We start from the raw sequence: 20,325 nt of genomic DNA on the forward strand, positions 1-20,325 counted from the left end.
TTAACTTCCACACACTTATGTGAAGAGTAAAGAAATAGGACTAAGTGCTCGACATAAAAATTACTCTATAACATTAAGGCTTTGTTTAGGATGGTTTTCTTACAGCTTTATAAAGCCGCTTTTAGTTAAAAAATATCTTAAAAGAAGAAAAAAATAGTGTTCTGAAGCTGTCCCAAACAAAGCCTAACTTTCATATTTGCATCAAATAAATAAAACTTAAATAATTTTAACATTTACCGTCTTCCGATTGAACATTTGAACCTTAAATCTTTCGTTATTCTAATTCAATATCTTATTCGAATTTTCAAAATATTGGGTGCAACTAAATTTTTAAAAAAGATTCTATATGTCATTCGCTCATCCTTATATTTTTCGCATGTTTCATGAATGATTCAAATTGTCACAAAAATCAATGAAATTATTGCACATGTAATTTGTATATGTAGATCACAATATTCACATATATAAAGTTGCTGCAATATTGGGTGCAACTAAATTTTTAAAAAAGATTCTATATGTCATTCGCTCATCCTTATATTTTTCGCATGTTTCATGAATGATTCAAATTGTCACAAAAATCAATGAAATTATTTCACATGTAATTTGTATATGTAGATCACAATATTCACATATATAAAGTTGCTGCAATATTCCCTAGACTGCTTTGAATCCTCTTTTCAAGAATTCTAACCAGAATATGTTATATGACATGGTTCAGAATCTTGAATTCACATATTCAAGAAAACAAAAAATATCACAAGGTTAGAATCGTAGTTAACAAATACTTATGTGCAGGATAGAATAATGAAACATCATTGTATTTGACACAAATCAATAGGAGTTGAGATTTACAGACATTATAGCGATTATGTTCTATGAGCTGAAGGCACAATTGCTACAGAACATGCAAGAGAAAAAAAAATTTGTTTGGCCCCTCTTTCCAGAGAGAAAAGAAACTAAAGGATCATTTAGTTGATTGCAGATAAAAGATAAGTTGTGAACGCAGTTTTTCAGAGATTTTATACGTATTTGCCGAGTTAATGTTTGTATTGACAAAAGATGAGCAACAAACACAATCAAGAGAGAAAAAACTGGGAAGAAGTTTTAATGTTCAAATTCAGTAAACTGGAACTCATCACTCAAAAATACAAAGGCTGTTACAAGTGACAAGTCATATCTCATATACAATAGAATATTTACCTGGGAATTTTCCAGATGGAGAAACTAACCTGATATACAAATGACAATACTCTTCCTGTATGACGAGTACTTGGTCAGCATCATTTATGCTCTGTTAACACGGATCTGTTGCCCTTCAAACAGCTGAAAGAAGCAATTAAAAAACAAAAAATGACTAGTGTTACACATGATAATGCTTGTGTATTAAATATGGCATACTATAATTTTTCAAAAGTATGGAATAAAAGGTAAAAGTAAATCAAATGTAGTGTGCAAATTACAAGTAAAAGCAAAATAGTTTCAAGAGATTCTAAGTCTATTGGGACAGTTTTCTCTTTGTTTTGCATTTCAAAATGTTGTCACACATTCATTTAGCTATTACTTTGAATCTATTTTTTAGAAATTTTTATGATGGGAAGCTGATTTAAGAAATGAATATGCTGTAGGCTATAACAAAATTTAATGTTTGAGTTATTAAAAAATATATATTTATAATATTCACAACAACTTCAAAAAATAATTTTCTCATAAAAAGCTTAACAACTAGTTATATTTATAAAAAGCTGCAACTGCCCCTAACGGACCCAAAATCACCTGAAAAGAAGAACAAGGCAAGAAAAAACATGTATGGATGGCTTCTCCTTGGAAATCGTAATGGTTCCTCAGCATAAAAACTAGACGAAATGGAAACTCCAACAAAGTAAATGTTCTTACAGCGTTGTTATATGAGGAAATGGCAGCGTCCACATCTTCTTCTGAAGAGAATGAAACAAATCCGAAGCCGCTTGATTTTGAAGTTCCTGGCACCCGGGAAACTTTTGCACTAAGAACCTTTCCTTTCTCTGAGAAGAACTTTGCAAGCAACTCAGTTGTCACTGTCTTAGCAAGGTTGCCTACATAAACTTTATAGGGGCTATCAATGAACTTAGATTCATCAGTTTGGAGTTGAGAGCGATCAATGGAGTTCAAAGGTTTTTCTGTAACATTAACTTTGATCTTCCGACCTCCAATTTCCTACAAAAACTCAGCAAGCATAATTTCATTGTGAAACAAGGATAGAACCTGAATAAATATTTGAAGAGAAGTTAAGAAAAAGAAATGCAAGTTACTTTTTCATTTAGCTTCTCAATAGCAGCATTAGCATCATCAATTGAAGTCATGGTGACAAATGCAAAGCGTCGGCTCCTTCCAGAGTATTTATCATACATAACCTACAATGGATGTGAAGAGAGATTACAATACACTATTACTGATAATAATATGACTTTAACTCAAATGCAGACTCCTCTGCGCAAACATCTCCACCACACAATGAAAATAGTCCAGCAAATTGCAGCCCCTGATGCAAAACAAACTCTGCCAAATACAAATGATCAGGACAGAATTGACATTAGTTAGCTGTAACCAAGATGTAGACAGCTTAAGGTTTTCGTGTACATACTTGCTCTACAGTAGTTGCTGTTAAAAATGAACAATACAACGAAGTAATATGAGTTCGGATTGTGATCAATGTTCACCTTCTTCTTTATGTTTCTAGTTACCAGCTTATCTGCTTCCTAAATATTTCAACATGGTATCAGAGCTTTTGCTCAATATCAACATCTTCACAGTATTGTTTTCATTCGCTATACTCACTTGTCAAAGTTCATCAATGTTTGTTTGATCAAATCCATTCTTCTTGTTGCAGGGTTGACCTCTGCTCCTCTTGATGGCGACACTGCTATTTTTTTATGGACAACTCTCCTACTTAGTCTATGAATTCCTAGTCTTGAAGACACCACTATTCTCAAAATGTGCAAGATATCTATACCCCCACCCCATCCCACATCACCCTACCCTCCAACTCAATGTCTAACATCAAAAATATTGTTCATACCCAGATTCTCACCAAAAAATTATCCTACATGTTTCTCTCAAATTCCAAAGCTCTAAGGCAAATAATTTTGATGGCTATACGATGGCTCTACTCCTTGCACAACCAAACAAATTTCTTCTCCTGATGGACAAGTTTCTCAAAATTATAATTACAACAACTGGATAATGGCTGATCAAAATCTAACTACATCCTTGTTCTCCACCATTACATTTTCTATTCTTCCTTATGTCTTGACGCTCAACTTATGTGTTGAGATTTGCTCTACTGCCAAGAAACGCCTGTAATCTACTACTAAATCCCCGTTTATCCAACTAAAAAATGAACTCCATAGTATTTCTACGAAGAATCAAGTATTGACTCAAAAGATATTTGTATTAAAGACTTTGTTGTTGTTGGAAGCTCAGTTGATATAAAAGACATTATATTATATTTACAACATGATCTACCATTAAATTACCAAGTATTCAAAACTGTCATTCGCATCAAACTCACACCTATCAACCTCAATTATCTTTCATCTCTACTGTACAGTAAATAAATCAATCTTGCTAATGATACAGGACGTAAGCACAATCTCTCTAATGCCACTCAACCTAATGGGTCTAGTATTATTCTGGATGTCACTCATGATAGAGGAAAACATTGCTTCAACACTTTTTGTGGTCGAGGTTGCAACCAACATGCCTCATTCACTTGAGGCGCTCATTCTACTTATTTTTCCATGGAGGAGATTCTCATACTGCTTAAATCAAATGCCAAATATGTGGCAAAGGCAGACATTCTGTTGTTCAATTATAGCATAAAGCTAATCTTAATTTCACACATACTACCTCCTCTCCATAACCTTTTCTTCCTGCATCCCAACCTTTTAATACCAATTGGTAATTCAACTCCGAAGCCAATACCTATATCACATCTGATTCAACTTAGCTTTTATAGTTTACGCCATATATGCAACCTGAATGAGTGCTCATTGAAAATGGCTAGGCCCTGTTGGTTTTAAATGCAACGCCAGGCATTCTTTCCACTCCCATATATAAGTTATTTCTTTCTAAACTTTCCATGCTCCTACTCTCTATCACAATCTTCTTTTGTTCATAAGTTAACTACTGACAACAGTTGCTCCATCTCCTTTGATGCCTTTGACTATCATATGAAGGACCTGAAGATCAATCACACCCTTCTCCAAGGACCATATTGTAAAGGCCTATGCCTGATTTCATATCACCAATCCAACTAATCACCATTGCAATCACTTGCTCTGCTCACTGAATACTCTTCGTGTATGGTGTGGCATCATCATCTTGGTCATCCAAACAAATTCAAACTTTCTTTGCTAGCAAAACAATGACCATTTTATGTATTCCCTATATTTTGATTATTCTCCAAGTCATGCAGCCGAGCAAAAAGTCATAGACTTCCCTTCTGTAAGTTCACTACTGCTAGTTACAAATCTCTTAAAGTTTTGCATTCTGATACATGGAGACTTTCTCCAATTATTTCTTATCAAGAATATGAATATTTTATTTCTTTTATTGATGATTTATCATTATGCTGTTGAGATTTTTCAATAAAGAACAAATCAGTGACTTCTTAAAAGTTTATTCCTCTCAAAAACATATTTGAAAAACAATTCCAAACATCAATCAAAATTTTGTGTTCTGAACTTCTGATGATGGAGGATAATATAAATATAACATATTCCAAAACCTCTTCTCACAATCAGTCAAACACAAACACCATTGAAATTGTCCACACTTTACTTCTTGAAACTAAGCTCTCTCGTCACCCTTGGCTTGTTACACTTCTTAGAGTTGTATACCTCATAAATTAATTATCCTCAAAGACAACCAATCTAACTTCGTCATAGCAGCTTTTCAACAATAAACAAAGACAATACTCTCATCTAAGAGTCGTTGCTTATAAGTGCTACCCTTGACACCAACCTCATTCCCCAGCAGGGGCGGAACCGGTCTTAATTTTCAGGGGGGCAACCTTAAGTAAAAGTGTAGATATATTTTTTTCATATATATATATATATATCATTTTAGCGACTAATAATTATTTGTACTTGAATAAATAATACATTTTAAAAATATTATCAACATCTTATATAATAATAATTATTTTTAAACAAAAATTATGTAATACCTCTACACAATGTGTCAGGGGTCCAAGGGGGCAGAGCCTCATGACGGGGTTCGACCTGCACGGTCAAGTAGCGGGGTTGCCCTTGTGGGGGTTTCTGGGGGCAGCACCCCCGGAACAAATTTTAGTTTTAAGGATATTTTTGAATTTCCTTTACTATTTCATCAGGTACGCCTTTCCTTATAAAGGTTAAAAATGTCATAACCCCATGTCTGACAAAGTTATCATATCCAGATATATTCAATTCAATGAATCCAACTCTTCTCATTATTGTCCTCAATATCCAACTATTTCTCTCCCTCTTCATAATTATCTTCGTCTCTTACCATTTACCAATGTTCTAGTTTCGTGTCGACCTTCATATCAATCCCACAATCGATCTAAATGAATACAACAAAAACGGCGAAATACAAGCATGACGTCGCACAATATTAAATCATAATACTTATACCGCAAGCAAGATCATCTAACCATCACCCGTTTTACAAAACGAACTGCACTAACACATTCGAGCGTCGAAAATACCAAAAAAGGACAAATAAAATACCCATTTTTTCTCCATTGTGTCATGTTAAGAGTCAAATTCTCATTTAAATCTAATAAAGAAAGATCATTTCTAATATTTCACGCATGCGAGTCAGCATCAAAAAATCAACTCTACCGAGTGATGAGGATTTGCAGGAAAGAGTCGATACCCACATTATCTTTTAAATAAAATAATTTTTTTGTCAAAATTATGCAAATCTCACATTGTAACCTAAAAACCTAGGAATCCCGTACTCATGCCTTTCCCTATCATTACAAGAAGTCATGTCATGTTTGGCACCTCTAAAAAAAAAAGAGATAATACCACATGCGGCTCCCTCTCTCATCCCATGCATCTCCCTCTCATCCTCTTCCACTCTACACCTACCCGAAATTTTAAATGACAGAAAAGTGAGGATATTGCATGAGCACGCTAGAGAAGGCATCAATTAGCACAACAACATGGGGAGGAAGCAAGGAAACCATGACTTGAACTTACTAGTGAATGCATTGATAGGACTAGCTATAGCAGCTCAAATCCTTGACTATCGAGTTATTGTTTTCTTTGGCCTAATGGTCTCATGATTTTATCATGTTGGTGCAACTTCTTAGAAGCTCATTCATCCCAAGATTATTCCCACATTAGCATGCTTAACTTTAGAGTTTCTTAATGAAATTCTTATTATTACACCAAAAGGCATCTCGATGTTTAAGAGTTAAACTTCTTTTTACTTAAGGGGATTCACAATCTCTTCCACTTAAGCAATTAACGCCCTCGTCAATATCCTTATCACAAAATCATCCACCAAGAAGACAAGATTTGGACGAATGAAGCACAAGTTATAGTGAGAAGCAACATGTGAGAAAAAAAACTAAAATGAGGCAGTTGTATCCTGGCCTATTTGAGTGTGTACTGACTTATATGTAGATGTCGAGGGCAACAATTCTGTAATGCGAGGAGAATGTGATACTCGTCGTTCTAGGATCCAATTAATCTAAGTAATTTGGTGTGAATCTCCACCTATCCTAATTTAATTATTGATGTTAAGTTGTAGTACATTTAATTGATCTTAAACAAGTGTAAGAAGTGAAATGGGGAAAGAGAGAACTATATGGGCAAAAATATCTGACACCGCGGTATTGTCCTATCTATTTGTGAGAAGAAATTTGGAGAGCACCATGATGTTGGGTGGTGCCGTCTCAGCGCTTAGCTCTCGGGTTTGAAGAATCTTAGAGCATCTGGAATATTCTATGAGAGCATTGCGATGCCAAGAAAGTGGGCATCGTGATACTAGATCCAAAATGATGTTTTTATATATATAATATCCTAATCCATTTATCCCTTATTTTCCCTAAGCTGCCGGAGAAGAGAGAAAACCTAAAGAAGAGAAGAGAGAAAGACATGAGAGGGATTCAAGGGCCATAGCTCGAGTTTCATCCGTCGGACCAGTTAAGGAAATCGTTGAACATGATATAGATTTATAAACACCTGTTTTTGATTTCACTTCCAATGATTGTATGATAAAATATAAAAAAAAAATGCATTTTCTTGGGTTATACAATCTTTTCATTACATAACTTTTGTGTACTGTACTCAACTTTAATTCAAAATTTTTTTACTATAAAAAGTTAAAATTTTACTTTTTAGTTTTCTCTATGATGATTTTTTTGTATGTTGAATAAATGAGGTGTTTTTATGAGTAATGGTCATTCTCTGAAAGTCTTAGGGACTATTTGGTAGCACCCGGACTTGATTTAAGTAGGCTTTCGTAAATCCTCTAAATCCTGATTTCAGAAATCCTAAGGGGCTTAAATGAGTTAAATCCTGAAAATTGTTTGGTAACATTCATGATAAATCATCTTAAATCTCATGTGACTGTTTGGCTATAGAGCGGGATTTACCGAGCGGACTCTTACTCTAGCGCCATGGATTTCGTAAATCCGACAAAATATAGGATTTCAAAAATCAGGGATTTCGAGCGAATCGGCAGAATTTTCTATTTGCAGTCGATTTCGTTTGCCGTGACATTTGGTTTTGCATTTTAGGTCATTTGGCTGGATTTCGCTCAAATCCGGCCTAAATCCTGTTGCCAAACAGCCCCTTAAAATGTCGCTCTGGCTATTTTTTTTTTAATTATAATTTAAAAAGAAAATGTCAAGTATGGAAGGTTCTAAATATGCAATATTATCCTACTTTAATAATTCTAGTAGCTTATACATCATCATGCTCATGTTTAAAGTTATAATTATTTGTTTTTACATTCAAATTACATAATTTATGGCATGACATTGGAGAAGTTTTGAACTCTAAAATATTACAAGTGCACTCTCTAAAATAATATAAGGATCTTATATGTTATATTTGGCCAAATCTTCCTTGTGTGGTTGTGGGAAGGATTTTGGCCCCATTTACTAAATGCAGGTGTGGGAAGTTGTTATGTTATGAATATCATTAAACTTTCACCCCAGTTGCAAAGTTTCCTAACATTAGCTTATTTATAATGGTGGTTATTTGATTCAATTGGAAAGTTTGTAATTAGATATTTAATGGAAAAATTGGTGAAATTGTATATGCAACTCAACTTCAAGGATTCAAAGATCGGTAATATCCTAAGCATGTTTGTCTATTAAAGAAAGCTACGTATTGTCTCAAATAAACTCCAAGGCAATAGTATGCCACTCTTCTCAGCATCATCAAGGATTCAGTAATAGTTCTATCAATTCCCCTTTTCTACTATATGACCCTAAAAAAGTTTTGACTTTATTTGTTTATTTATTTTGACAACATTCATCTAACCGGGAATGAACAAGATAAAATTTTAACCCTACTTCGTAAAATTCATCATCACTTTAATATGAAAAACATGGGGTCTATTTCCCATTTTCTTGAAATTCAAGTTGTCGCAATGGCTTCAAGAATTATCTTTAATCAATTCAAATACATAAGGGAAATTCTCAAAATAAATTGGTCTGAGTGATTGTACTCCTGTTTCAAATCCTTTACCTTTAAAATTTCAGTCAAATGCAACTTCCAATGAATCATTTTTGGGTCTTGCTCTATATCAAAATCTTGCTGAATTGCTTCAATATCTCACCAAAACAAGACTTAATATATCTTTTGCTACTAACAAGGTCTTCCGCTCAAATGTCATTTCCAATATATCAAATGCATTCTATGATATATAAAGGGTAATTTTCATTACGGACTCTCCCATAAAAAAGCTGATCTACATCTTCATGCATACTCAGACTCTAATTGGGATGCTGAAACAAAAGATAAAATTCTACCACAGGCCATTGTACTTATCTGGGTTGTAGTTTCATTACCTGATGTGTTAAAAGCAATCAACTATTGCTCAATCCTCTATGAAAGTTGAATACCATGCCCTTGCTACTATTGCCACCAATTTGATATGGCTTCATTGTCTTCTTCAAGAATTTTAATTCCCCACCAACACTCTAATACCACTATATTCTGATAATATTTCAACTATGGCCATAACCAACAACCTTTTTTTTGCTAGATCATCATTTCATCTACTAATGCATCCTTTCAAAAATGATCATAGTTCATCACACCTTTTCTCGTGATCTATGATTCACAAACACGGACACGGCGAAACAGACATGACACGACACGGACACGAGACACATCATTTATTGAAAATATAGGACACGGACACGGGTTGGACATGACATTATAGTTTTATATTTTTAAAATAGTGTATAAAAATTAAATAAGTGTAATTTTAGAAATAATTTAAAAATAATAAGTCATTTAACTATAATTTGAGCTTAAAATGATTAATATTAGGATGTCGAGAGTCGGGCGATAATGTCGTTTATCAGTCATCAGAGAGGTGATGATAATGTTATCGAGAGTTAGGCATTGATGTTATGCAATAAATATTGGGCGTCAATGTTAAGAGGGCATTTATCGTCGATGTTGAGAGGGCGTTGGTCGTCGATGTTGAGAAGTCCTTGGACAAAGATGAGATGCCAAATTGTGGGTGTAGAAATTGCTAGCATCGAGCATCAAATTTGTATTTAAGATACGCGTTTAAAAAAATCATAAAATATTTAAGATACGTGTGTCGGACACTCGTGTCCGATTTGTATTTAATATTTTTTAAAATCGGACATATTTTCGGCGCATCCAACACGTGTCGGGCGCGTGTCATGTCGGATATGTGTCGGACACTGCACACCTATTTGAGGAAAAGTGTCAGTGCATTGTAGCTCGTGATGAGGTTATCGACACCTTCACTAAAGCTCTACCCAAGTAGATCTGTGTTTCTTTGTGAAAAATTGATCACTTATTCGGCCAACAACTTGAGGGAAAGGGACACTAATATGACTTTAGCTCAAATGCAACCACTTCTACTGCACAAGCAACCCCACTAGTCCGCCACATAATGAAAATAATCCAGCAAATCACATCCCTCAATGCAAAACAAAGTCTATCACATACAACTAATTCAAGATATAATTGTAATACTTAATTGTAGCCAAGATGAAGACAACTTAAGGTTTTCATTTATGTACTTGCTCTACTATAGTTGCCGTTAAAAAATGAACCTTGCAATGAGGGAATAAAAGTTATGATTGAAAACAATATTATCCTTTTTCTTTCTATTTCTTGTTACCAGGGTCTCTGTTTGCATTTCAACAATTTTGACTCAAATGATACTGCCCGTAACTTTCATAATTATCTTCCTTTTATGCATGAAATCTTAGTGCTTCATACCAAGTTGTAATTTCTTACTATATTTGAACTATCACCTAGCCTACAACTTATACTAGGAATCTAATATAATGTTTTGTCATTAGAGGATGTTATTCTTTGCCTCTTCTTTTTTTTTTCTCTTCTGGAGTCTATTTATAAGAACATATATGGTTGTACTAGAATGAAAATTCAATGAAGATGTAATCATTTCCAGTTCTATCTCCCTTCCAACATGATATCAGAGAATTTTGATCCCTCTCTCACATCCCAGCTGTTTATGACATTTCCACCAATTCCCTTGAAAACTATGTCTCAAATAGCACTGACTGCTTCATTAGTCTCTTTCAAAGGCTCTCATTCTTCTATGGCATTCACTGTTTTCATCTTTTAGATCTGACAACTACTCACCTCTCACATTGCTAGAGGCAATCTAAAAAGGATCTCCTCCATTCTCCAACACCAATTGTGTCGGTGTCTTTTATCCTCACTACACCAACCTCTTCATCGACATTTTATTATTGTTCTTCAATGATACTCTCTGTTGATACCTTTGGCGATGCCCTAACACAAAATTTGTTGTCAACTATTTGCATCAAATTCAAACTACTTATTCTTTCCTGGAGCAATTGCATTCCTCTTGTAGCATTCAGTCTCCAAGAAACAAAATCATTGACTACTACATTTCTGGTCAATAATATTTTCAAATTCAAGTTTACATTTCTATGTCACCATGAGTTTAAAGGGAAGAAAATATAAATATTTTCAATCATAAGATTATCCACTATTTTTAGGAAAAAGGCCAAAATTCAAAACTGCTTTCAGGAATGCATTTGGTCTTAAATCGTTTTACTAACGGAACGACTTGCATTGAATGATTAATCATTTCCATCAATTTCCCTCCCCTCTTCCCCTTCTACAACCAAATCATTCATCACAATATTTCAAAATTTCACAAAAAAGTAAATAACGAGAACACATACCTCAGCCTTCTCAACCGAACCGTGCTCTCCAAAAATATTAGCCAGCTCCTCATTATTAACATTCCTAGGAATATTACCCACATAGAGTCTACGCTTCGCCGCTTGATCCCTTGAAGTGGCAGAGGGTGCTTCAGCTGTTACAGCAAATATCGCCGTAAATTTTCGTATACTTCTGTAGGAGAACATGGAGCGATAACTTTGAGCCAGAGAATATGGCGAAGAATCTTCTTTGGGGAGCAAAGAAGCGACTTTGGTGATTCTGATACTGTTGCTTGGGTGCTGGAAAAGAGCGGTGGATGAAAGAGTAGAGATTGCCGCCATTTGTATACGGTAAAGAGGTAATTAGGGTTTTCAAGATAGAGGAGCTGGTGCTTGAAGAAGACGAGAAAGAGAGTCGAAATGATGAGTGCCGGTGCATTATCCTTAAAACGGCAGGGAAGGAATTTTTATTGCGTCCTCCCACCTGATCTAGAGATATGTCCTCCCATCATTAAAAAATTGGGTTTTTGTTTGGTATTGCTAGCTATTATTTGGTATTAACGAATAATATCATCATGTGAAAACCAATACTGAGTTATACCGAGCTATACCGAGCAATATCGAGCTATACCGAGCAATACAAAAAAATACCTAGATTTTCCTAGAGAAAACTCGGCATTGCTCGGTATAGCTCGGTATAACTCGGTTTATGTCTTCACATGATGATATTATTCGTTAATATCAAATAATAGCTAGCAATACCGAGCAAAAACCCAATTTTTTAGCGGTGGGAGGACGTATCTCTACGTCAGGTGGGAGGACGCAATAAAAATTCGTAGGGAAGAGAAGTTTGGGTTCACCAGTTCGACTGTTCCGCAGGAGAAGCGTACAGGAGAGTCCAAAATACAATAAAATGGCTATACGGTGGATTTTTTTTTTTTCAACCTGGCTGACTTGCCCAAAGATTTTATATTGAAATTTAAAATTTAGGATTGGCGTTATTTTTTTAAATAAAATACCTGCCAAAGTTACATAATTTTTATTATTTTAGCTCCATAAATTTTTCATAAGAGAAAATATCGATGAAGGTGAATATTGATTTGGAGGAGGATGTTCATTCTTCAAGAAGATGATATGATCACAGGACACGGAGTCTGAAAGGCACTTTGTAAATGTCAAGGAAGGAGAAGAGTTGGAGTTGAAAGAACTATAGGCTGAATGAATGATAATTTTTTTCTGTGCACTTAGAAAATATGTCGAAGTTGAAATTGAAGTAAAGTTTTGTTTGTATTTTGTATATCATGCTTTATTTTTCTCTTTGTGTTTGATTTATTTTGATAATATAATACTCATTCTTAAATACGCAGTTGATGAAGATGAAGAATAATTAGTTTTTTTTTTCTTTTTCTGTGTGATTTATTTTGATAATATAATACCCATTCTTAAATAAAATCTATTGTATATCGTTGTGTACCGCTGTGTACTTGTTATATTGGTTGTGATATTAAAATTCTAGCTTGCATCACTGGACATTTTAATTAAACTGAGTGAAAGATGTTTTAATTAAACTTAGTTCCGCTGTTGTGTACCACTTTACAATTTGGAATAGTCATAAAAATATGATCAATTAACTCGACTTTTTTTAATGATAAAGAATAAAACATAAAAAAAAATTGAACAAATGAATTCATCATGAAACATAACATAATTTTGGACTTTGCATGTCTTTTTGTTCATGTCATTTGTGCTCATAATTTATTGTATACTACTTTATATTATAGTATTGTACTATGTACCACTGTCTACCACTACCGTGTACCACTACTATATACCACTTTTATACCGCTCCATGTCAATATGGTTGAGGCAATAGATACGCTATTGATCTTTTTTATAAGGAATGAATTTATTAAATAGCATAGAAAATTAAAGAACTTTAACGTGAGAAAAAAAAAAAACAAGGGGCTTGCTTTTTGCATTGTATGTTCAGCAATGCTTAAGAGTTAGGACTGTCGATAAAGCCTCCCATTCCCTGAATTCTTGAGACAGTAAAGTGCCGATGTTTAATAATTGTGATGATATTTAATCCATTTAAGAGTAATCAGAACCTAATAATCATTGAACAACTTCAAGGCAACTATTTTGAGAGTCGTCTATTTATGAAGCTTACTATTTGTTATACGTGAATTCACTTGGATTTGAAGTTTTTATTTGATTCATATAAACTTGAATGCACATCAATACTAGCAATACATAGTGTTACACAGTAGTACACAATAACAATACACAGCAGCACACAACAGTACAAATCACCAATACACAATAATACATAATTAAAGAATGCATTTCTCATATAGTTTCTGTAATACACATATGTGAAAAAGCCAAGAAAGCTTTAAAATGAATAAAAATATCATTGAAAATTTTACATAGTTGATTTAAAGAAGCATGTGTTCTCCTGTCATGGCATATAAACATTGCGCTTTTATTAAGATATTCAAAACACAAATGATCTGCAAATCATGGAGTATAAATGACTTATAAACTCTAAAAATAAGCAGGAATCAGCCCCTTGTGGGTGCTGCCCCCTCAGACCCCTGATGTATTTCCTAAGTGTACATAAAAAAACATGATTATGATTCATGCCCTTATAATGAATTGATAAAAAAGAACGAGAAATTAGAGGAAAAATAATTAAAAAAAATAATTATTGCATTCTGGAATATTCACGGTGGTAGAGAAATATGAAGTTTAGCGTCTTAGCATTGCACAAAGATCCAGTAGGCAATCAGATTAGAGAGAGCGTGTAGCGTTCATAACAGACATCAGAGTTTTTACGTTGAAACACCTCAAAAGGGAGAAAACCATGGAGCTTGGCCTAGTTTGAATGAATCCACTAGTATTTGCAATCGATTATAAATGAGGCCCTTCCTTGGGAGAAGACATTGGCTTGATGCCACAAATGTGCGTCATATAGAGCGCATTACATGGTGGGAGTTACAATAATCAATAAGTGGTGGCTTGACAGAAGTCCGAGTCTCGGGTTGTGGTCCGGTAGAAGCCTGGGCCTCAAGTGGTTGTCCGGTAGAAGTTTGTATCTCAGGTGGTGGTCTGGCAGAATTCTAGGCGTCAGGTGGTGGTCCGATAAAAGTCCGGGTGTCAGGTGGTGGTCTGGTGGAGCATAGGGCTTCAAGTGATGGTCTGACAGAAGTCTGGGCATCAGGTGGTGGCCTGGTGGAGCTCAGGGCAACAGGTGGTGGTCCGATGAAGCTCAGGGCCTCAAGTAGTGGTCCGGCGGAGGTGAGGGCCTTAAATGGTGGTCCGACGATGGTCGGGGGGAGGAAGGAGGCAAGAGCGATCTCTGATCTCTCTCTTGAATCCTTTGGCTTCGGGGTCCCCTTTCAAGAGAGAAGGGTGCTCTATTTATAGATTTTTTGAGTGGCATGAGCCATAAATAGGTGAAAGATCAAGGGAAAATGAGGAGTGGTTGGATGGACGACAAATGTTGAATCCCTTGATCATGGACCGTTTGATGGACATTTGAATGTCTTAGTGATGTCGAAATTTGGTGATCTTGGGCTCGTTGGATTTGTCTAGTTGAGCAGCTCGATTTGATTATAAGCATGTTATGTTTGAAAATCATTCGAGAATCCAAATTGTGGTTCAAACCTTTAGAATGCGCTTTGAGTCTTCGATTTGGACTCATTTGGGCTTGAATTGAGTCGAATTTGGTGTCGTTGGGTTTGTATTTCCGAAGACGTTTAGTTCAACTATAAGTTTGCTGAAATTGGAGTTAAGATGGTCTCCAAATTAATTTTTTAAGTTTCCAACTTGATTTTGCCTTGAGATTCATGCCCGATCAAGATAATTTTTTTATGATATATTAATACTAAATATAAAAAATGAAATATGATCTTAAAATATTTTAACAATTTTGTACTTAAATTCTAAATGCTAGTTTATTCTAAGTTTATTTTTTATGAAGATTTTTTAAATGAGTTAGCTCGCTAGCTAAACAGTCGAGTAAGAATTAACTCAAAATTGATCAATTATCTCATCATGCACAACTCATGAGCCATTTATTATAAGTTTAACTCGAGCGGACTCACTTCCAGCTATAGGAACAACTAATTTGTTATTATATTTTGATAAATTAGTGTGTTGGATGAATTACTCAGCAATCATTTGTATAAAGCTCGTTTAAGCTAATTTATTTAAAAAAATTACTTTGAATAAAATTTAAAAAGCTCATAGTATAAATACACCTTTGAATACTAAGCATTTTGCTCCATATTTATTATTTAACAAGTAGCTTATTAAGAATTTGAAAAAAATATTTATCATATTAAAAATAATATATATTTGTTACAATGTTTATTAGTTCACATTTTTTAATGAAATAATTATAACTCTTATAACACTTAATAATAATATTGAAAAATAAAATAAAATTGTCGTACTATAATAGCAGAGGTAATTTGGAACACCGTGAATTGCAGTAGAAAAATCGTTCGTCAAAATTTTTTTATGCATCTCCAGCTCTACCGCAGAAATCTGAAACACTGTAAAATCCTAGGCCAAAACCCTAATCCAGATCCGATTTGTTGAACTTCACCGTATTTTAGGATCCTTAGGGTTCGCTGGAGTTGGCGCCTTAGGGTTTTCACATTCTCTGATCTACTTTCAGCTACCAGTATTGATCTACCTTGATCGAATTCTCATGGGTGACAATGGAGTTAGTGAGATCTTTCAGGAGCCAAAGAAGGGAAAGTTTAAGACTCCCAAGAAGGCAAAGGAGAGTGTTCTGAAGCAGAGTAAGTTAGCCAATTTCCTTTCAGTCTTTTTTACCGGGTACTCTCTACTTTTAGCTGATGTTTTGCGTACTGGACTTTTTTTTTTTGCAATGCTTTAGAATCCCCCGCGGAGTTCTTCGCCGAAAACAAGAACATCGCTGGTTTCGACAATGTTAGTATCCATTATGTCCCAGCTCCTTCGCGAGTCATGTAACAATTTTTACGATGTTCGATTTGTGGTAAGTAAGATTGTAAATGGAAGAATTCTTGGTTTTTTAAGCCTGGAAAATCGCTATACACAACAGTGCGCGAGCTTGTTGAGAATTCATTGGATTCAGCCGAGTCTATTAACGAGCTCCCATCCATTGAGATTACAGTGTAAGACCAGCGTATTCATCATATTTAGCTGGTTCTTACTGTGTTATCTTCAGATAGTGTGAGCCTGGCGTTTTGCTTGTCATGCAGAGAAGAGATCAATAAAATGGAGTTTAATACCATGATTGGTCTTGTTGATCGGGAGCGTGTCGATGAAGAGCTGTATGATGATTTCGAGTCTGCCAAAGTTCGTGAGGTGTGTCTCTATGACTGGATCCATGTGGGATTTATGGCACTCAAATGTAAATTATAATATACAATTAAGGGTGTTTGGTTCAGTGATATATATAATACCATGTCATCATATTTAAATATTTCAACCGTATTATTCCTTACATCTTCAAATAACATTTAAAAAATGGCATTCATTTCCTATTTAAATATTTCAATCTTTTTAAATGTTTCAATTGTTTGATTCATTAATGTCATTACATATGAATATTTATGTTGGAGTGTCTTAATATAGACATCTTAATGTAAAAACTAATCCAAATGCATAATATTTGAGAGATAACATTTGTCGTACAATAACATTGACATCTTAATAGTGTTGACATCTCAATAACATTGAATTGAACAACCCACACGTTTTTGTCATATTTGCTACTTTATATATTGGTTTAATGGTGATTCTGTGCTTTGATGATGCTGTCATTGGAGATTATAAAATAATCACTTAGTTTTCTTTGCTATTTGAAAACTTTCTGCTGGATAGAAACGTCTTGCCAAAGAAGCTCGACTTCAAGAAATTCAGGCAAAGAATGCTTCCCTTGGAAAGAAGGCGAAGGAGCCTTCAACTAACACCAAGGGACCTAAAGGTAGAGGTGAAACATCATTCTTCAAGGTTATCTGCAAGGTGTTGTATTCTATACTACCTAAATTCAAGGGCCCTCTAACACAACTATAGTTATTTTTATGTGTACTCATTTGTTTGTTCCTTCTGTTATACTGAATCAGCTATGTTGCTTGTTTGATCCAGGATAATGGACGAGGAATGCCACATGATGATATCCCAAATATGTTTGGCAGAGGTATGATGTTATTCCCATTGAATAGATGTTGAGCATCCATTTAGTTGTTAAATGACTGCCTAAAAAGTAATCATATGAGTCAGAGAGATCTGAAAATCTGGAAATGAATGCAATGCTAATAAATGTATCTCCCCGCCTTTGGATTTGCAGTTTTATCTGGTACAAAATATGGTTTGAAGCAAACTCGTGGGAAATTTGGACTTGGTGCCAAGATGGTTAGACCTACCCTTTTTGAATGAATGTACGATTTTCTTAATTTTAACTTTTCTTTTTTCATATTATAGTGGTACCATGCTAGGAAAATTAAAATCAACTTTTGAAACACCTCTCTTAGGCAATTAGTTGTTTTTTTGTTTTTGTTTTTACCAAACTTTGCATGTTGCAAAATGATCAAGTAGCCTGATCTAATATACATAGAGCTTAGAATCCTTCACAATGCATGTCTTCTGGCTTATTCCATTTGTATTTTCTTCTTTGAGTTTTTGCTTGAGTATGATAATTTTATCAAGGAAATATATTTATGGGATAGCAGATTACATTGGCTTAGGAGTAGTTTCTTTATGATGGTAAATGTAACCATTTGTTAAATAACAACTTATATTGGGTTAGAACTAGCTCTTTTTATGTGCTAAATGTCACTGTCGACTTAATGTTTTCTGAAAGGTTTTATTATTTTTTTTATTCCACCATTTATCAATTCCTCAGATATGCAATCTAGGTTTGGTGTATCAATGAATGAGCGTCCATGTTTGTAAAAAGCTTGTTCGTACCTTTTATCTTGATATTTGGCGAATCATGCTTTTAAAGATGCATGATTTGGAGTATGAAACCTTGCAAATTCATATACATCACTTAAATTCTATCTCTATGCTCTTCTGTCCAACACGGTATGCCTGTAAAAACTTTAGTACTGAGAACTTCTACAATGACTTCACTTAAAACTTCATTTGGTATGACTGTTGTTGTCTGAAAATTTAGGTGAGAAGCATAGCTGTCAATGGAGCAAAATAGCGCGCGCCATGGCGCACGGTGCGGCGCACCTACGGCGCCATGTTCATGGCGAGACGCATGTGTTTAAAATAGCGCGCGCTATTTGCGCCACATGTGAGCCATGACGCATTACGCATGGCGCAAAATAGCGCGCTAAATTGTTTTTAAATATCAGTATACTTATGAATATTTTTTATATTTAAAAATATATCTATATTTTAAGATAAACGACTATTCATTGCCCTAATTTCACGAAAGATTTTTTGTTTGCTGCATTCGCCGAACACATCCTGCAGTCCCTAAGTCGAAGTTGCTGAATCTGTCCCAAAGTCGAAGGTTTTCTGTTTTCTGTTTGCTGCATTCGCTGCTTCCGCCGAATCCAGCCGAATCTGTCCCGAAGTTAAAGTCGTTGTTTCCCTCGAATCGTCCCGCGGAGCAGTGCTTCCGCCAAATCCACCCCCTCATTCGTTTGTTCCAATAAAAAATCTTAATAGCTGCTCCGATTTGCAACCTCCGTCTGTTCCGCACAGCTCTGTTGTTTTGCCCGGCTATTTCTTACAATAATTTACAACTTAAAAGGTATGCTCGGTACCGCTAGGTACATGCTCGGTACCTCTATGTATATGTTGGATACCGCTCGGTACCTCTATGTACTTGCTCGGTACTGCTTGGTACATGCTCGATACCGCTAGGTACATGCATGATACCGCTCGATACCACTATGTAAATACTCGGTACCGCTCGGTACATGCTTGGTACTGCTAGTACATGCTCGGTACTGCTCGATACATGCTCGGTACAGCTCGGTACAGCTAGGTACACTCTCGGTATCTTTCCATACAAATGAACTTCAAAATTACGCTCGGTACAGCTAGGTCGAACCCCGCTAGGGAGCAGCGCCCCCTTGGACCCCCGACAGCCCGCATATTATGTTTTTGGACAATATTATGTTTCTTTTATCTAAATTTATTTGTTTTTAGGTGATTATAAAATGTCAGATTCAGTTCAATCTTTAAAAAAAGATCTAGCATGAGAAGGTGCACAAATCAAAGAGCACTTGTTAAACCCGCAAAGACTCGTTTTGCAACAACTTTCTTAACTTTACAACGTTTTCATCAACAACAACTGAACTTGAAGAAAATGTTTACTTGTGAGGAATTTATCTTGAGTTCTTATGCGAAAGAGGCTAAAGCAAAACAATCTCAACATACAATCTTACAACAATCATTTTGGAACACTATAGTGTATGCCTTAAAAATAGCTGGTCCTTTATTAAAGGTTCTTAGATTAGTTGATGGAGAGAAGAAGCATCCAATGACTTACATATATGAAGCAATTGATAGAGCAAAAGAGGCAATTGCTGCAAGTTTCAATAACAGTGATAAGTATGATCAAATTTTTAAAATAATTGATAGAAGATGATAAGTGCAATTACACCTGCCTCTACATGCAGCGGGACATTTTTTAAACCCTGAATATTTCTTCAATAACCCTGATATTGCCAAGGATAAGGAAATAGATGATGGTCTTTACCAATGTATTGGAAGATTATATCAAGATGTAGCTAAAGAAGATAAAATCAGTAATGAATTAAATTTATACATTAGGGGTGAAAGACTATTTGGTATTCCTCCAGCTCTATGACAAAGAACTACCCAATCTCCAGGTATCATTATTTACAAAAAAATTAAGACTGATTTGCTATATAATATTGAAAAAAAAA

General features: G+C 34.9%; 2 protein-coding genes across 3 annotated transcripts in view; one reads left to right on the forward strand and one right to left on the reverse strand.

Moving 5' to 3' along the window:
- Nucleotides 1–1,080: 1,080 nt before the first annotated feature.
- LOC110099468 (30S ribosomal protein 2, chloroplastic) lies at nt 1,081–11,856 on the reverse strand. The gene is made up of 4 exons (XM_020826626.2): nt 11,435–11,856; nt 2,289–2,390; nt 1,894–2,193; nt 1,081–1,323 (listed from the first exon to the last, which is right to left on the reverse strand). The coding sequence occupies exons 1-4, from the start codon at nt 11,753–11,755 to the stop codon at nt 1,285–1,287; spliced, it is 762 nt and encodes a 253-aa protein (XP_020682285.1). The 5' UTR covers nt 11,756–11,856; the 3' UTR covers nt 1,081–1,284.
- Nucleotides 11,857–15,872: 4,016 nt separating this feature from the next.
- The window catches only part of LOC110099467 (DNA topoisomerase 6 subunit B), a 26,474-nt gene continuing 22,021 nt past the window's right edge, over nt 15,873–20,325 (forward strand). The window contains exons 1-7 of one of the 2 annotated variants that reach the window (XM_020826622.2): nt 15,873–16,227; nt 16,326–16,378; nt 16,487–16,584; nt 16,672–16,777; nt 17,297–17,437; nt 17,561–17,612; nt 17,763–17,827. In XM_020826622.2, coding sequence (XP_020682281.1) covers nt 16,134–16,227; nt 16,326–16,378; nt 16,487–16,584; nt 16,672–16,777; nt 17,297–17,437; nt 17,561–17,612; nt 17,763–17,827 — 609 coding nt within the window. In that variant the 5' untranslated portion in view covers nt 15,873–16,133. Of the gene's footprint in view, nt 16,228–16,325; nt 16,379–16,486; nt 16,585–16,671; nt 16,778–17,296; nt 17,438–17,560; nt 17,613–17,762; nt 17,828–20,325 lie in introns of those variants that run through there. The other variant, XM_020826624.2, reaches the window with a different exon arrangement.

The sequence above is a fragment of the Dendrobium catenatum genome, unplaced genomic scaffold, assembly GCF_001605985.2.
Source record: "Dendrobium catenatum unplaced genomic scaffold, ASM160598v2 fragScaff_scaffold_185, whole genome shotgun sequence".
In the NCBI taxonomy this organism is placed as follows: Eukaryota; Viridiplantae; Streptophyta; class Magnoliopsida; order Asparagales; family Orchidaceae; genus Dendrobium; species Dendrobium catenatum.

Excerpts from the sequence above, each read along its gene's own strand:
- LOC110099468 (XM_020826626.2), bottom strand. The coding sequence starts at position 11,755 with ATGGCGGCAATCTCTACTCTTTCATCCACCGCTCTTTTCCAGCACCCA. Across the intron at positions 2,194-2,288 it reads TTGAGAAGCTAAATGAAAAA|GAAATTGGAGGTCGGAAGAT; the intron begins GTAACTTGCATT and ends GAGTTTTTGTAG. Across the intron at positions 1,324-1,893 it reads TTTCCTCATATAACAACGCT|CTGTTTGAAGGGCAACAGAT; the intron begins GTAAGAACATTT and ends TGCTTCTTTCAG.